Source organism: Carcharhinus amblyrhynchos, chromosome 3 (genome assembly GCF_965287045.1).
Source record: "Carcharhinus amblyrhynchos chromosome 3, sCarAmb.v2.hapA, whole genome shotgun sequence".
Taxonomy (NCBI): Eukaryota; Metazoa; Chordata; class Chondrichthyes; order Carcharhiniformes; family Carcharhinidae; genus Carcharhinus; species Carcharhinus amblyrhynchos.
The window spans coordinates 92364563-92382714 of NC_137326.1; the positions used below are offsets into that span (position 1 = coordinate 92364563).

The window sequence follows — 18152 nt, forward strand, 5'->3', positions numbered from 1 at the left end:
TCTGAAATAAATGGCACAACCTTGTTGTGATTCTCTCCTCCCTGAGGAAGCACTTGGCTCATTCCCAGCTCCTCTCTATAATTATCCATCTAAGATTAGGATCTCAGCACTCACTGATTCAAATTGGAACATATCATTTTAATTTGACTAATCAGTATATTTTGATCTAAACTTTACTTGTTCAGTTATTAACTGAGCTGAATTGTTATCCAAGAAAATATGTTGTGTCTAAAGTGGGGAATGTTTTTCTCTCTTTTTAGTTACTGCATCATGTATATTGAAAGATGTTTTAACAGTAATGTTTTAGACAAGGCAAGGTGATAAACAGTAGCTAAAGCTACTGGATTCTAAACATAGATCAAACATGATTAAAAAGGGAAAAAACAACTTGATATTCATCTGTTTCAGATTGTGTTACCCCATCCTATGTGCCTATTAAACCATTCAAGGATCCAGATATATATGAACCTACTGTAGAGGTCGAAGAATTTGTGCAAGAGTCTGCAAAATATTCTCAACCTTACACAATATACAAAAACCACATTTATGTTTACCCCAAACATTTGAAATACGATGGTCAAAAATGTTTCTCCAAGGTAAGATACACAGCAAAATTTGTATTGTTTTCACATTTATATCCTTTTCATCAATAATCTTCTTTGTTGGAGATTCTGATTAGATATTTTTTGGTGGTTTCAAACAAGAAAGTCATTATCAAAGAAAAATTGAATACTAAGGGTCAAATTTCCAACTCCATGAACCTTACTCGTGTGAGTGTGCTCTGAATGGTTGGATTCTTGGGAGGTGGGTGGATGCTAACTGAAGTTGGGCCTGCGGCTCCTGGAAAGAGTTTGGATACAGCCACAGGCTGTGGGATAACTTGGCAGCCTATTTAAAGGCCCATCTTGATGCTCTGGGTTTCTTTTCTGAAATAAAAGAGTTAATAAAAAAAAGGCTTCCACCTAATTCTCATGAGAACCCATTCCCCCATGAGCACCCATTCCATCTCCCTCTGCCCCCTACCCCAGCTGCCTCCTTATGTCCTTACACCTTCTATGCCAACTCACCCAGTACCAACCAAGTGCGGATCTCAAGAGCCATGGCGTGATGAAACAAAATAAAGTTGTAATTATCTATTACAGAATTTACCATATTAAAACATTCTAACAGATAATAGCCAGTTCAATGTATTTACAATACTTCAAGTACTTAAGCTTGCATTTTACCAAACAGTTAAATAAAAATATTACATTCTGGCTTATTTCACAAACATCAGGTTAAATTGAATGCACTGATTTTTTTCAACTGCAGACCGGCCGTTTATTTGTCAAAACTTAGTGCAGTTGATTTAAATGACTTGATACTTCCACAGATCTCGTCCACTTCTATGCACATTCATGTCTTCTCTTAACATTCTCAGAAGGATACCTGACTTTTCTAAAGAGCTCCGGTAGGTTCAGGCACTATCCTCAAATATCTAAAGCCAGCGAGTCATGTTTCAGAAACTTCAATGAGCAGAATTTCTTCTGCTTGAAGGCAGTTGCATTTTTAAATGGGCAGCTGTTTCCAAAAACTATGGATATATGAAATACAACTCGCCCTCATTCCCACTGCAGTGGAAATTTTGGGTACTGGTTTCAGGGGTGGGTCTTCTGGATTCTGGCCATTCCAACTTTACAAAAATTCAGTCTTAAATACTGTTATCCAGTAACTGATTCAAACAAATCACAATGACCCCAGATTTGGAGCCCAACTTGGTGCAGAGATACTTGATCTTTTGGGAAGGTCTACAGTTTCAAGAATACAAGAAAATTAAATATGTAGGAAAAATTATATAATGCAACAGCCTAGTGAAAGGCTGAGTGCTTGCCCTGGTACTCAAGTACATCTCTGTCTTGTTCACTTGACCAGCTCCATCTTTTAGTCTTTCCACCTTATTTTCTAATCTTGTTTTCCCTTAATCACATTGTCTAATGATTCTCTGTCTCTTCCCCCTGATCCTGTCTCCTTTTTTGTCTGACTCTCCCATGATCCCATTCGTCAGACATCCCTTACAACTAGTTAATACCTTCAGTAGAGCAAAGGGAAGGAAAATATTGATGAGGAATGCATTTTGTTTTTATTTTTTAAATCTAATAGTTGTGATGGGGACAGGAGGGGGATTAATTCTGAATCCTAAATGAGTGTGAAAACAGGAGGGTATCAGATCTGTAGCTTTGGCGAGTCCATGTCCAACCTTGTGCTAAATTTAGTGATTAGTCTGTTTGCTGCCAGCAAAAGGAGGGTGGGATGTAGGTTCAGCAGAACACCCATGTTCTGTGCAACAGAATAGAGAAATCTGTCAGTCACCTTCACTCTGCTCCCCACCCTGTGATCACTAGCACCCATCCCCGCCTGACAAATTGCTACCCCCTCACCGGCCCCAGCCTGGCCAATCATTTCCCTGCCGTCTGCCCATCGGTTGATTGACAGTTGCAAAATATGCATTGTCTTCCCCCCGCCACCCCCGCCTGTCCGATCCCAGTTGTAGAGTATGCAACTCCCCCCACTTGCCTCCCTTTAGACTCTGCTCCATCTGACCCAATATACAAACACTGGTATATTTCCATTGCTTTGTGTAAATACTGTTTGATAGCTTTTGCTATCATCCTGTTCATTAACCTTTTATTATATAATGCACCTTAGGCACCTCTCCCTCAGGGACCATCCCCTTGGCGCAACCCGGTACCTAGTGAGCACTGCCAGTGTGCCAGGCTGGCAGTGTTAGGGAGCCCATTGGACAGTGCCAGGGTGCCAGGCAGGCAGTGCCTTCCTGCACGACTTCCTGGGGGGCCTCAATGGCCTCCGGTCCTATCAGTGTGGCCCCCATTGATGGGGACAATATGTCTTCCTTGCCAGTGAGGACCTTCACCGAAGTAGACCTTCAGTGCGCTCACTAATAATATTTAAATCCACATTTAAACGGATTTAAAAATTATAATCAGCCTTACGCCCTTTCCGAGCATGAGGCTGATTTTGCTGGATATCCAGGGCCAGTAAGTTCGTGGTAGGTGAGAAATCAGGTGTGTACCCAATTTTTTGCCTCTCGTGATCTTGCTGGCTTGCCCCTCCCATCGACCAGTGGGACGAAAAGGTAACATCATTCCCAGGATTTCATTGGATTACTTACGAACACTGGTATATTTTCATTGCTTTGTGTAAATATTGTGTTTGATCGCTTTTGCCGTCATCCTATTCATTAACCTTTTATTATATAGTGCATCAGGAGCTACTTAAAATGGATCTTGTTACAAGAATTCTGCAGGTTTCTGGAAGGGTAGATTCAGATATTTATGTTCTTCCCATATGTTTAATACAGTGACCTACAAATCTAGGACTAGAATGCCATGGAACTTAATGTCTGCTATTTCTGAAATACAGACATTGCTTCCTAAATCTATAGCATATTGTTATCTTCCATACAATGTTCCTAAGCTCTGTTGATTATGTAATTTCCTTGCTATTTAAGTCTCAGTAATAGAAATCTCAGTCCATTATCCATTTTGTCATCACCAGTTAGAGATAGGCCAGTGGATGTAAAATACCTCGGGGGATTTTATTATTGTAATGTACAAGATTGGTTACACATCAAAGAACTTACTGCTTGAAGTCTTTTTTCCTGAAAATTATACTAAATTAATGCAGCTCTATATTAATATAAATTCTTGTAGTTTTCACCAACATAATGTTTCTGACTTAATGCTCCTCATCCTGTTATTGTAAAATTTTATACTTTGTTTGACGTCACATTTGCTTCCTAGAGCATCTAAGAGTTAACTTTTAGATGTATTAGATGGGGTGTATTTCTAAAGAGCCAGTTGTTGGGGAGAGATGGGGAAAGTTCTGCCTTTGTACGACATCGTGAATCTTAGCTAGAACCTACTCTTATTTTGCGTGCAGAATCCCAATTTTAGGGATAGTAAATCCTGATGCCTTTTCCATTCCTGCAGGCAAGAAATCTGGCCGTGCGCATTGAGTTCAGGAATTCAGATGGAGAAGGTGCTCGACCTTTGAAAGTAAGTTTCATTGGCAATCTGTTTAAATGTCATGTGCAGATAGATAAATGCAACATTCCCTCAGAGTGAGCCACACTGATTTTATTTTTCGTGTTACTGGATTGTAGATCTTGGCTTCATTGTTCCATAGACACTGTGTGCAGGGTTCATGCCTTGCTCCCAGCTAAAGGAAAAAGACAGAACTGTAAGTCATCCCTGTGTCTGAGAGGAACCATGCATCTCCATTGCAGATAGTGTCTAGCCTGGGATGGATATCAATAAAATAAGAGATTACCATCGTATAGGATTCTCCCAAAAAAGTTCTAAGTGTTGAATTTGCAGGAAAAATGGTGTAAATGATTGGTATAAACTCCCATTTTTCAGTGGGAGTTCAGACCCGAATCTCCCCACTCTGTGCAATGCAGAGGTCACAATGGTGAATATCATTAAAAGTTTGGGGGGGTGGGGCCTATTCATGCCAGAGTCTGACAGTTCCAGAACTCTGCGCACGCGCAATGGCTCTGAACTGTCAGCCTGCAGTTTGCTGACCACCTTGATTGCTGGCCAGCCCGGGACCCTCACTGTGCTGCCCCCAGCCCAATCGTGGCCCTCACAACCATTCCTGGGCCAGCTCCCCCCCCCCCCCCCCCAACCCACCCCGGCACAGCCCCCCACACCTCCCTGGAGACAGACCCAGCCTCCCAATGGGAGGCAGACCGTACTTCCTAGCCCAGCCCAATCGCTGGCCTCCCTCCAGCCCCAATGGTAGAATGGCAGTGGAAACCCCCCCCCCACCTTACCATTTTTTTTCCCCCAGTCCTCATTCCCTTGGCACTGCCTGATGCCCCCGGGCATGGGCACTTTGCCCTTTGTGGAGGCTGGCACAGCAGAGTGTCCGTGCCCAGGGGCCACCATCGCTCGACCCCCGGGGGGGGCCCTGATTACCCCTTTTCACTCCAGCGGGTTCTCCTACTAGTTCCCTGAAAGTGGGGAGCTAATCTAACCCCCGCCAGAGTGAATTTGTATTGGCGTGGTGGGAAACGCTATGTTGTCTAGAGAATTCACTCCCAGGCCCGTTAGTCACATTTAAGTCACATTAAAAATAGATTAAAATGACTTACTTGGTGTTTCTGCCAGTTTCCTGCATGGTCCCGACCGTGCTGGATATCCGGCAGTCGGAGATGCTTGTGCACCAGGAACGCATGTGCAAATCCCACTAATTGGCACCCACGTGCATCTCCCAACCCGTCAAAAAGTTAGCGGGCTGGAATGAGAGAATCACCCCCATCGACTTTGCCTGAAAATGGAAGTGAAGTTGGTGAAAGGCCATTGCAGTACAAGCATGAATTCTGGGACATTCTAATGTCTAGGCCTCAGTAAATGGCAGATCTCAGATAATGGTCACTATTCTGGGAAGGCAGGAGATCAGCCAGCTGGCTAGGAAGTTAGGTAGATGGGGATACAGTCCTAGGTAGGGTCTGAATGGGCTGGGAATTGTTCTGAATTTTTTGATGTCCTGAAATAGTAGAAGTACATTTGTGAGCTCAGCAAAAAGAAAATCTGATAGGCTGTTTTTTGAACAGCCGCCAGTGATCTCTAATAACCATTGACTAGGCTACTCAACTGCTTGGTAAATCTGATTTTTAAAACATGCTGAGGTCCCCAGTGAGACATTTATGTGGCTTTTCACTGTTTAAGCTGACATACTGCCTGTCCATTTAAGGAATGCCTGAACATTGCATCAGGCACACCTTAAGACAGCAATGCAGTGGCTAGGACCCCTGGGCCTATATTTTCAATTCCTGATGTCCATATGTTATATGAGAACTGGTCAGTTGTCAGCCATAAGCTGTTCCCAGTTTCTTTATTGCATGGTGTAATAAAAGCAGAAAGATGACAATTTTTTGATCTGTACTTCAAATATTCACTGGTTATTTTTATTTATTGATGGTTTCCAAGCCTGAAAGGTTACTTGTGCATTGAAGCAAACTGTAATATTAACAACTACAGAACACAAAATTAATGGGTCACTTGGGAGGATGAGACTCGCATAATTGTTACTTGGAGCTGTTTCTTTCTCCTTTCAATAAAGCTGTTTTATTTTCCTTGTTTTAATAGTGCATTTATGGAAAACCAGGAGGATCACTGTTCACCACTTCAGCACAGACAACTGTTCTACATCATTCTCAGAATCCTGATTTTTATGATGAGGTACTTTCATTGAGAGTGTTTGGGTGAATGCTGCATTAAAGTTTGTGATTAGCATGCAAGTTAATTGAAGTGAAGATGGGGGAACTAAAACATACCTGTTCACTCAGAGACTGAATATGTTGCAAAGCATCATCTACTGTATAATTCAACTGAACTTAGACTGGCTTCCATCTTGTCTTAACAAAACAATTGTTGCAAAATCTGGTATCGAATCTGCATATGAGCAAGGTAACAGTATACCTCATGCAGTTGTTAGTCAAAAGAGACTAGTGTTGTTAATCAAATGGTAACTAAGAAATCGGGAAAGTTCTATGTAGCAAATTGCATACTAATGATAAAAGACAAAATTATCTTCCTACCTGATTTCATATTATAATTGTTATTATAATACATTATATTGTGAAATTTAGGTACCCTAATAGACTGTGACAACTGTAGCCACCACAGAGAAGCAACTGGCATGATGAAAACAACTTGTGCTTAAATTGTGCAATGTTTTAATTAGACCACTTCCCAAGGACTGATTCCTATTTTGTAAGAGGCACAAGTAAAATATTTGTGTCTTATACCAATGTTTGCTGGTAGTTTGTTACATTTTCTCTCCAGAAAACCGAGTTGCTGTGGCAATGTGTACTTTTACATGTATGTTACATCACCTGGCCGATCATTGGTGTACGTTGGAAGGATTTGCAGGTTGATATTCAACCTGTTTGGTGTCATTATGAACACATGTTTCCTGACTGTCACATTCTGGTATGGGCCTTGAACCCAGAGCTTGCTACCCATTGCACCATGTGACCAATGCTTGAGCTAAGCTAATTCTTAATGCTCAAAGACTGGGTTGTGAGAGAAGATTGGAGAAATGTTACTGTTTCACTCTTGAGAAGAGGAAACCTGAAACATATATAAAATAGCAAAAAGTACACGAAATGTAATTCTGGAATGCTGGTTCAACGATGACAATAGGTTCAAAAGAAAATTTGAGGCGAATATCAGTCAGTTCTTCTCCAGCTAAAGAATGATCAACTGATTAAAATAGAGTTTTGGACTGGGGAATAGAAGGGAAAATCCTAAAATCAATTTTTAAAGCTACACTTGGCTTATGTGTAGATTTTATTCAATACGGTTGAGTTACAATGAAATGAATAGTTCTCTTTATTTGTATCTGGGTTGTGATCATGTGAATGTTACATTCCCGGTCTTTGTAAAAGTGAAAAGCTATCTGCAGTGGGACTGACTTTTAAACATGGTGAGCTTGAACTCTCCTTTGTTATTTCTGTTGCTCAGGTGAAAATCGAGCTTCCCACTCAACTGAACGAGAAACATCACATTCTGTTTTCATTCTATCATATCAGTTGTGACCTTGCAACGAAAGGTGGTTCCAAAAAGAGAGAAGCATTGGAAACACAAGGTAAAAGATCTAATTGTTAGCATAACTATTTTCCCCAAATGTTTATTTCCTTTTGCTACATTTGCAAAAGGATTTTCATCCCAAAATCTATATGTTTGGAGAATTTTTTTTTCATCAAATGTTATAGCTATTTTGAAACATGTCTTAACAGTGAAATATATATTACTTAACAGTGAAATATATATTATATATTATAACAGTAGAGAAATTAAAAATCCATGAGTTTCAGTCATCATGGCTGGAGCTTTCCAGCTGTTCATGCCGATGGGATCTTCAGGTCTTGCCGGCGGTGCACCCCCCGCCCATGTCTCCGGGGGGGTGTAAGGTGGAGTGGCAGGACCAGAAGATCCCACCACAGGCCAATGGCACACCATCTCCTGCTGTTGGAATGACACTGCAGGCAAGCCAGAGAATCCTGCCTTTTGTTTCAAACATCAACATGCTTTGATTAGTGTCTTTAATGCAATGTAAAGTCCCAAGAAGTTGCATAACTGTAGTCAGTCAAAGATTAACCCCAAGGGCTAAATTTTCACTTCTAATTTAGAAGTGCAGTGTTGTGAAATTTCTCAACTCTGTAAATCCGACACTGGAGAAAGTGCCCCGAATCTTCAGGTTTTCATTATGGAAGGGGGGGGGGGGTTGCTGGCGTTGTGCCCTCTACCCCTGCCCCTTACCCAAATAGAGTACGGAGACATTTGTGGGAGCCACTGAGTTCTGAGGTGAGTGATTTAAAAGGCCCACCTCAATGCACTGAGACTTTGTTTCAGTTCCAATAAAATAAAAATAACCCTTTATAACCTCATCATCCCCCACCCCCACATTCTCTCCCCATGCCCCATCCATGACAAATCATATACCATCTCATGCTCCCTACCTACCCCACTTGCCCCCACACACGCTATGTCTCTCTACACATCTCATGGCACCCATAACGTCCCTGCCAACGTATGGCCCTTTATAGTCCTTATGCCAACTGAGTGTCAGTCCATGCCTCCATCCACCACTCTTTGCCTTTACATCCTCGATGCCAACTGATCAAGTACCCATCAATGGCAGACCTCAGGATAAATAATGTTCTCAGTGTCCGTTGAAGTCTTCAATGTATTTTTAAAAAAACTTTCATTGATAACATTTAAGTCACTTCAAATACCTGACTTGACAGTTTGAGAGTTCCATAGAGATTTTCCAGTTTTTACACAAATTCATATCTATTCTTGCAATTTCAAAGGGGTACCTGACCTCTCCTAAAGGACTACCTTACTTCTCCAAAGAATTCTGCTAGATTTAGATTCAGACCTTTTCCTGTAATGACTTTTTTCACTGGAGCTTTAGGGATGATCTTACAGAGGTATATAAAATAATGAGGGGCATAGATCAGCTAGATCGTCAATATATTTTCCCAAAGATAGGGAGTCTAAAACTAGAGGGCGTACGTTTAAGGCGAGAGATATAAAATGATCCAGAGGGGCAATTTTTTCACACAAAGGGTGGTGAGTGTCTGGAACAAGCTGCCAGAGGTAGTAGTAGAGGCGGTTTCAATTTTGTCTTTTAAAAAGCATTTAGGCAGTTACATGTGTAAGATGAGTATAGAGGGATATGGCCTAAACACGGGTAATTGGGACTAGCTTGGGAGTTTAAAAAAAAGGGCAGCATGGACAAGTTGGGCCGAAGGGGCTGTTTCCATGCTGTAAACCTCTATGACTCTATGAGCTCATGGAGGGTGGGACTTGCACTACCAGGGACTTCAGCCACTGAAAGCTCAATGGTGATAGGAAATAAAAGGTTTGACCAAAGAGGCAGATTTTTAGGGAGAGTTTCAGAGATTTAGTTCCAAATGTCTGAATTAAGGCCACCACAGATGGGGTGAGGGAAGTGGTAAGTGAACAAGTGGCCAGAGTTGGAGGAACAGGAAGTTATCAAAGGACTGGAGGGAGTTACGGGATTGAGAAAGGTGAAGTAGTGGAGAGATTTGAACATGAGACTGTAAATCTTTTGGGTATGCTGAATTAAGAGTTAATGTAAGCCACGGTGATGGGTAAATAGAGTTAGGATACGTACAGCAGAATTTTAGAGTTTGGAAGATGGGATAGTTTCTATGAGAGTATTAGAATTGTTGGATTCAGAGGTAATGAAAGCATGAATGAGAGTTTCAGCAGCAGACTGGCTGAGGGAGGAGGTTTGTTATTAGTGAGGTGGATTTAGGTGGTCTATGTGATGGAAAGGTAATGCAGTTGGATGTTCAGCAAAAGTGTTAGATAGCTTGGTTCAGCCCATCCCCATAGTCAGGGAGGGAGATGTAATTAATGGTGAGGGGAAGGATTTGTGGTGGGACAGAAAACAATGGCTTTGGTTTTCCCAGTATACCAGAGGGCGGCATGGTGGCACAGTGGTTAGCACTGCTGCCTCGGTGCCAGGGACCCGGGTTTGATTCTCAGCTTGGGGGCAATTGTGCGGAGCCTGCACGTTCTCCCCATGTCTACATGGGTTTCCTCCAGGTACTCTGGTTTCCTCCCACAAAAGACATGCTGATTAGGTGCATTGGCCATGCTAAATTCTTCTTCTGTGTACCTGAAAGAGGTGCCAGAATGTGGCGACTAGGCTATTTTCACAGTAACTTCACTGTAGTATTAATGTAAACCTAGTTGTGACAAGAATAAATAAAATATCTTTTTCAAAAATATCTATTTAAAAGGATTTCAGGACCAGATATCAGATGAACAGTCAGACAACACTGAGGGAAAGGGCAGATCAGGAGAGATGGTGCTGGTCAAGCCCAATGTTGCGTCGTCATGAAGTTGACCGTTGGGAACAGGATGTAGATCAGAAATAAGAGATGGCCAAGGACAGATTTGAATGGGAATGTAGCAGTAGTCATGCAGGGGAGAGAGAAGAAGGTGATAGTTGGACTATGACTGAATATGGTCTTTGTGCACTGAGATTCATCTGCTAAAATATCTGAACAAAAGATTATGGCCAGAATTTCCCAGCTATTCATTCCCCACTGCCGTTGCAAGTGAAGATTCAGAATTTGGCACTCAGTCAAATTGTCTCCATTCACTTCAGCAGGACCAGAGAACCCTGCTGGCGTGGATGGCCAGAGAATTCCAGCCTATACTTTCCGAGGATGTGCAGATTAGGTAGATTGGCCATGATACATTGTCCCTGAATGTCGGGGGATTTGACAATCACCAGGCAAGGCTGTTCTCTTCCTGTTGGGGAACACTTCAGCGGTCATGGGCATCCAGCCTCTGACCTTTGGGTAACCGTTCTCCAAGGCAGCCTTCAGGACACAAGACAGCGCAGAGTCGCTGAGCAGAAACTGATAGCCAAGTTCCGCACACATGAGAACGGCCTCAACCAGGATCTTGGGTTCTTGTCAGACTGTCTGTAACCCCCACAACTTGCCTGGACTTGCAAAATCTCACTAACTGTCCTGTCTGGAGACAATAATATCTCTTTAACCTGTGCTTAAAACTCTTTCCACTCACATTGTCTGTACCTTTAAGAACTGATTAGCTGTAAAGACTCACATTCCAATCATTAAGCATGTAAATTGAGTTTGTGTCTTTGTGTCGTTTTGACGATCAGAACTCCCAGCCACCTGACGAAGGGACAGGCTGTCCTGAAAGCTTGCGGCTTTTGCTACAAATAAATCCTGTTTGGACTTTAAACTGATGTTGTGGGATTCCTTCTGTCAGGGGATTAGCAGGGTAAATACGTGAGGTTACAGGGATTGGACCTGCATGGAATTGTTGTCGGTGCAGACTTGACAGGCCAAATGGCCTCCTTCTGCACTGTAGGGTTTCTATGATTTTCCTCATTGACCTTTCAGGGGACCAATATTAGCAAGAATATGGAACCAATGCATCTGTTATGGGGTCAAAAACATAAAAGGCATCACAAGGAAATATTGTCGTTATTATTGGATTTCTATAAAAATAATCTTTAATGAAAATGAAACAAAATATATTACATAGAGCATTACAATCTTGGTTGTTTTATTTCTATGTAGTTGGATATGCCTGGCTTCCTCTTATGAAAGATGGCAGACTTGCATCTCATGAGCATTCTTTACCTGTAGCAGCCAGTCTTCCTGCTGGTTACCTTGGTAATCAGAACATAATACCGGGGAAGGTAAGAACGAACGAAATGCGACAATCAACCTGACACAATAAAAACTGTAAATTTCATGTTTAATTCCTCATTAAAAGCAAGAAGTATAGAACTGAAAGGTCAGGTAGGTTATATATTGGTGAGGGACAAGGTTTTAGAAAGCAGTTCCCCATCTCAACCCATTGAAAATGGAAGTTGGATGGGTGACAAATCCATTCCAAGCAGCTGACTTGAAACTTAGTTATGAAGGTTTACAAACTTCATTGCATTTGGCCAAATTTCCGGAGCTGCAGGTAATCCAGCAGCACCCTCAGTGTGTAGATTCAGGAGGTAAATGCCTTCACACGTATCCCCTGGATCTAGGTATGCTCAGAGGATGAACTCCTTGATTGAGGACCCCTAATAGACTTTAACACCCACCATCGCAAAGGCAGTGTCCTTCAATGCCACTCTTCCCCCCACGAACACCATCCTGCTATCTCGTCAGGTGACACGGTGTCAAGGTACCACCCCTGGCCAGCAACCTGGGGGGGTGGTGGCACGATTTACCTTCTTATCCCACCGGACCCAGCTCCCTCATCCAGTCAAGCACGAAGCCTGCAATTGCCCCAGTCACCAGGTCTCTGACCTTTCCAACACTGCTTCCGCCTCCACTCCATGAGAGTTGAGCTTCTCCTCTTCCTCCACCCCACCCCTCACAACCATTACCCTTGGACCATTCTCTTTCCCAATGCCTGTTGCTGTGTTCGTCAGTGGCCTGTTCTCACTGGAGGCTCAGCTATTAATCAATCTGGGCATCTCGGGGAGAGGGGGAATCAATGGCTGACATCACAAACATATTGTCGCTTTAAAACTTCATATGTGGAGGACTGCTGACTGTTGGATTCCACCTGACTTTGTAACCAAGCTGCTCCCTGCGGGTCAGGTAAATGAAAACTCTACCCCTAGTGTCAAATCTGTAAGTATCTACAGGAGTGATTAGGGGAAGGGGCAACTTGAAGATATTTCTATTGCCAGGTCATTTAACTGCAGATTCCCTGACATTGGTTTGGGCCAACCTTCCGGTGGGCATTTGGATGTTCAGAATGATATCTGTGCTGGAGTAGTTAGGCACAACATACACTCAATATTGTACTTTGGGCCTCATTTACATCAGGCCAGTGAGCCACAGACACCTATTTGGTTCCCCTAAACAGCTTGCCTGCAAAGAAAATTTAAATTTTAGGCTAGTTTGTGACCTGCAGCAGCTTTGAAGTCAGTCTGTAGAGGGCAGACGAAGCAGTTCAGAGTGAGGTGATGGAGGAGGACAGAGCCAGCCAGCTGAGTGGTTGCACATCTGTACTAGATTATTAAAACTTTATTTCTGCATAGGCCAATGGATCTGATATTAAGTGGGTCGATGGAGGGAAGCCACTCTTCAAAGTCTCCGTGCATGTTGTATCCACGATTTATACTCAGGTATGGTTAATCGGATTTTCTAATTCAAATGGCTGCAATGCTTTCCAGCTCCACTTTCAATTTAAAGACTGACAGTGCAGCCAAGACTGAATGCTGGGAAAGAAGTTGCCTCAAAATAAGTTGGGGCCTGTGGTTTCGCAATCACTGTTGTCCCTGAGGCAGTGTTCCTACCCAGGAAGACTGTATCGGGGAATTGGGTTGTAAAAGGGTAAAAGGACTCCAAGCACCCTGGACATATTCTCTTCCACCTTCTTCCGTCGGGAAAAAAATACAGAAATCTGAGGCCATGTACCAGGCGACTCAAGAACAGCTTCTTCCCTGCTGCCATCAGACTTTTGAATGAAACTACCTTGCACTAAGTTGACCTTGCTCGACACCCTAGCTATGACTGTAACACTACATTCTACACTCTCTCCTTTCTGGCTCTATGAACGATATGCCTTGTCTGTATAGCGTGCAAGAAACAATACTTTTCACTGCATACTAATACATGTGGCAATAATAAATCTAATCTAATCAAATCAAATGTTAGCATGCTGACCTATCAGGAAAGTGAAAAGTCCATGATTATTTGTGCTTTTTATTAGGAGGAAAATCTGAACAAGTTTTTTCAGGAATGCCAAAATAGAGAAGATGGGAAGTCACAGCCTCCATCCTCTGATTTTATCACGTGCTTAGAGGTTTGAATATTTAAATCAATATAAAATTGAAATAAATTCGTAATGTGCTGCTTCAAAATTTATATATATTAGTTTTTGTTGATTATATCAGTTACCTGTTTCAGGGAAAACAAGTATAATTGCTGGGGAATTTAAATCCTAAATTGGCAATGAGCATTAGTATTCCCAAACAAAATCAAATAACTAAGTCATGTGTTAACTAATAGACTTGAAAAGTAAGTGAAGTACTTCAATATAGATGTGACTGTATATAGTAACATTAACATCTGGTTAAGTGTAGAATACTCCAAGGTGAACACTTTTGTTTAATTCATCAGGGCTTACTGTTGATGTTGTGTCAGAAATATTTTAATCCTTAAGCTGTTTTCGATCATTTTCAGGGTCTACTTGGCATTGAAAAAATCCACGTGATAGTACATTTCCTTCCTGTTCTTCTAAATCAGCTGCTTTGCATCCTGATACAGAACGATGAAAATCAAGTTGCTACTGCCACCATCAGGTAGAAATATAGAAAATATTACTTAGGAGAATATCTTCAAGCATGTAGTTAATTTAGTTTATTTAATATGCCAGCCAATAAAGTTTTAAATGTTTGAAATTCAACTTTGACAACAAAATAGAAAACATACGCCACAGTCTCTCCACATCTTGCCAACATTTGGTTGTGAATTGATGTTGGCAGTTCCAGTATTGAATATGGTCATGGACATTTAAAAATATCTTCAATTTTGTAGTAAATGTATTTATCTCATGACAGACGCCCAAGCCAAAATACTTTTAAAGTTTATTTATTAGTATCACAAGTAGGCTTATATTAACACTACAATAAAGTTACTGTGAAAATCTCCTAGTTGCCACACTCTGGTGCCTGTTCAGATACACAGAGAGAATTTAGCATGGTCGATGCACTAAACTTGCACATCTTTCAGGCTGTGGGAGGAAACTCACATAGCCTCTGCACAGACAGTGATCCAAGCTGGGAATCAAACCCGGGTCCCTGGCGCTGTGAGGTAGCAGGACTATTCACCGTGTCGCCCACAGGGATCCGTCCGCTATACTTAATTGGATGCCAGACCCAAAGATGACTTGTTAATTGGAAGATCTCTCAGACAGGCAGAATGACAGTTGGCAGTGCAAAAGGGACATGGATATATTCGTGACAAGCTCCAAGCCTGAGAGCAATACATTCCATCCATTGCCATAGATGTAACAATACCCCCAGTTGGCGTCAAGTCCAAATCTCTTGCATTTCTAACAATTGTATAGACATGCTTGAAATGTCATCATTATTAAGGCCCATGTTCTAATGTGTAGAATTTCAAGTTTCAGTAAAGTTAGAACTTGTAAGTTAGGATTGCAATTTTCTGAAAGAAGACATTGAGCAAATATCACTGATTGTTAATCCTCTTGCTATGGAGAAATGCTATGTTTGAAATCAAATGTAATCTGCAAAAGGTAATTTTGATAAGTGCCAATAAAGATCTGTCACCTGGACCATCAGACTTTCTTGGCGAAGTGATCAGTGAGGTTGATGAGGTCATTTGGGCTTTGGAAGCAATACATGTTGTTAAAGTTAAATATTTTGGATTGGTAATGATCTAAACATTTTTTTATTGGTGGAAACCAAAACTTAGAGTAGAATTTAGTTTTGAACCATGTGGATGAAATGAAAGCCAAACGTGAGGATTTAATTCTTTTTTGCTGTGGCCTGACAGCAAAATAAACCTTCAATGCAACTTAACACATCATTTTTGTTGTCTAATCCATTACCTTTCTCACTATTTTATTAATGAGAAATGCAACATGAAAATAGACATTTGTAGCAACAGAAAGATCTGGACATACATAAAGGCCTTAAAACAAAGCATGCATTACCTTTTCCATGCACTAAAATACTTATTTTTTATTTCTAAGGGCCATTGTTGATATTGTTGCTAAGTGCCATGAACAACAATTGGACAACCATCTCCGCTCATACATTAAGGTACAATGAAAAGTTTAATGCAATGTATCCACATAATTGAGGTGATATTTCATTATTCAGAAAACGAGTATGAGTAAAGATCTGTATATCCTCATTATTTAAGGACATAATGATTTTCTCAGCTCCGCTTAGGGCCTGGCTTTGGGAGTTCACTCGAAGGGGACTCTGAAAATTATAATAAACTTAGTTCTGGCTATTGAAGGATCAATGGCAGTGTATAGGATCAGAGGGAGGGGATGTTCTTCCAGCCTTTGAAAAAACTCCAAGTATTTCTCACACATGTTTTAGCATTTCTGTGATAAATTCAAATCTGTCATTGGCATCTTTGTGAGTGCAGTATCATCATTTGTTCCCATAAGTGGTTTGAGTATCTCATCGTCATAGGTGTTGACTCAGATCACCACGCATTGCATGACTGAGATTTTGCACCTTTGGCCATACACTTGCATCTTTATCTGATCTGTTTCAAAATAGACAAAAAGCTCCTTGAAAATTTCTTTGAGAAGAGACCAGTTCACAACAAAAATTACAAACAAGGGTAGGCCATTCGGCCCTTTGAGCCTGTGTCACCATTCAATAGATCATGGTTGACCTAATTGTGGCCTCAACTCCACTTTCCTGTCTGCACTCCCACAACCATTGACTCCTTTGCTGATCAAACATCTATCTTGAATATATTCAATTACCCAGTTTCCATTACCCTCTGAGAAAGAGAATTCTGCTGACCAATGACTCTCTGAGAGAAAATAAGTTCTTTTCACTTCCATCTTAAAGTGAGACCCCTCATTTTTAAATAATGTCCCCTAGTCCTAGACTCTCCCAAAGAAGAAACATTCTCACAGCATGGATCTTGTCCAGTCCTCTCAAGGTTATATGTTTCATTGAGACCAGTCATCCTTATAAACTCCAATGGGTAGAGGTCCAACCCACTCCACCTTCCCATGTAAAATAACCCCTTCATCCTAGGAAATCAGCTGAATGAATCTTCTTTGAATTGCTTCTAATACAATTATATTCTTTTTTAAGTAAGGAGATCAAATATTCCAAGTCTGCTCTCTCCAAGGCCCAGTAAAGCTGTAACAACACTTCCCTACTTTTATATTCCATTCCCCTTGCAATAAACACCAACATTTCACTTGCTTTCCTAATCTCCCACTCTCTGTATACTAATTTTTTATGATTCATAGGACATCCCGTTGCCTCTGTATCAACAAGTTTCCAGTCTCTCCATTACAATACTGCTGGACAAGTTCACATTTCCCCACATTATGCTACATTTGCCAATTTTCTACCAACTCACTTACCCCAACTATAATTCACTGTAAAATCAGCATGTCCTCTTGACAACTTACTTTCCTACCCATCATTATCATGAATTTAACATTTGGTCCCTTCATCCAATTCATTAACATAGATTATAAATAGTTGAGGTCCCAGCACTCCACAAGAAACAACATGTTAATCCAAAAATGACCCATTTATCCCTACACTCTGCTTTCTGTTGTCCAACCAATTCTATTTCCACAGTAATATGTCGGCCCTTACATGTGAGCTCTTATTTGATGTAGGATTTTAGCTAACAAAGACCTTTTGGAAATCCAAGTTCACCACATCTAAAGTTCCTCTTTATCTACTTTGTTTGTTACCCCTTCAAGGAATTCTAATAAACTAGTCAAACACGACTTTCCTTTCACAAAACCATGTTGACTCTGCCTGACTGCACTGATTTTCTAAATGTTCTACTGTTGTCTCCTTAATGGATTCTATCATTTTCCCAGCGACTGTTGTTAGGCTAACTGGCCGATAATTTATTGCTCTGTCTCTCTCCTTTCTTGAATAGGGGTATAATATTTCTGATTTTCCAATCTACTGGGACATATCCAGACTCTAAAGAATTTTAGAAGCTCACAGCCAATGGGGATTTGCCAGCCTTTAGTTAAAATATTTTCATCAGTACGTGTTCCCATTGATTGCGATTGTTTTAAGTTCCTCCCTTCCTTTCACTTCCTTGATTTTCAAATATTCTTGAGTAATAGAGGTCATAGAATCATAGAGGTTTACAGCATGGAAAAAAATCTTCAGCCCAACTTGTCCACGCTGCCCTTTTTTTAAAATCCCTAAGCTAATCCCAATTACTCGCATTTGGTCCATATCCCTCTATACCCATCTTACCCACGTAACTGTCTAAATGCTTTTTAAAAGACAAAATTGTACCCATCTTTACTACTACCTCTGGCAGCTTATTCCAGACATCTAGACCC

At 41.2% G+C, this 18152-nt stretch overlaps 1 protein-coding gene across 7 annotated transcripts in view; it reads left to right on the plus strand.

Moving 5' to 3' along the window:
* dock10 (dedicator of cytokinesis 10) overlaps positions 1–18152 on the plus strand; it is a 326378-nt gene that overhangs the window by 220449 nt on the left and 87777 nt on the right. For all 7 annotated transcript variants that reach the window (XM_080185521.1, XM_080185517.1, XM_080185519.1 and 4 more), the window contains 9 exons: positions 409–596; positions 3990–4055; positions 6153–6245; positions 7533–7656; positions 11669–11790; positions 13141–13227; positions 13815–13907; positions 14288–14406; positions 15822–15891. In XM_080185521.1, the coding sequence (XP_080041647.1) occupies positions 409–596; positions 3990–4055; positions 6153–6245; positions 7533–7656; positions 11669–11790; positions 13141–13227; positions 13815–13907; positions 14288–14406; positions 15822–15891 (962 nt within the window). The remainder of the gene's footprint in view (positions 1–408; positions 597–3989; positions 4056–6152; positions 6246–7532; positions 7657–11668; positions 11791–13140; positions 13228–13814; positions 13908–14287; positions 14407–15821; positions 15892–18152) is intronic.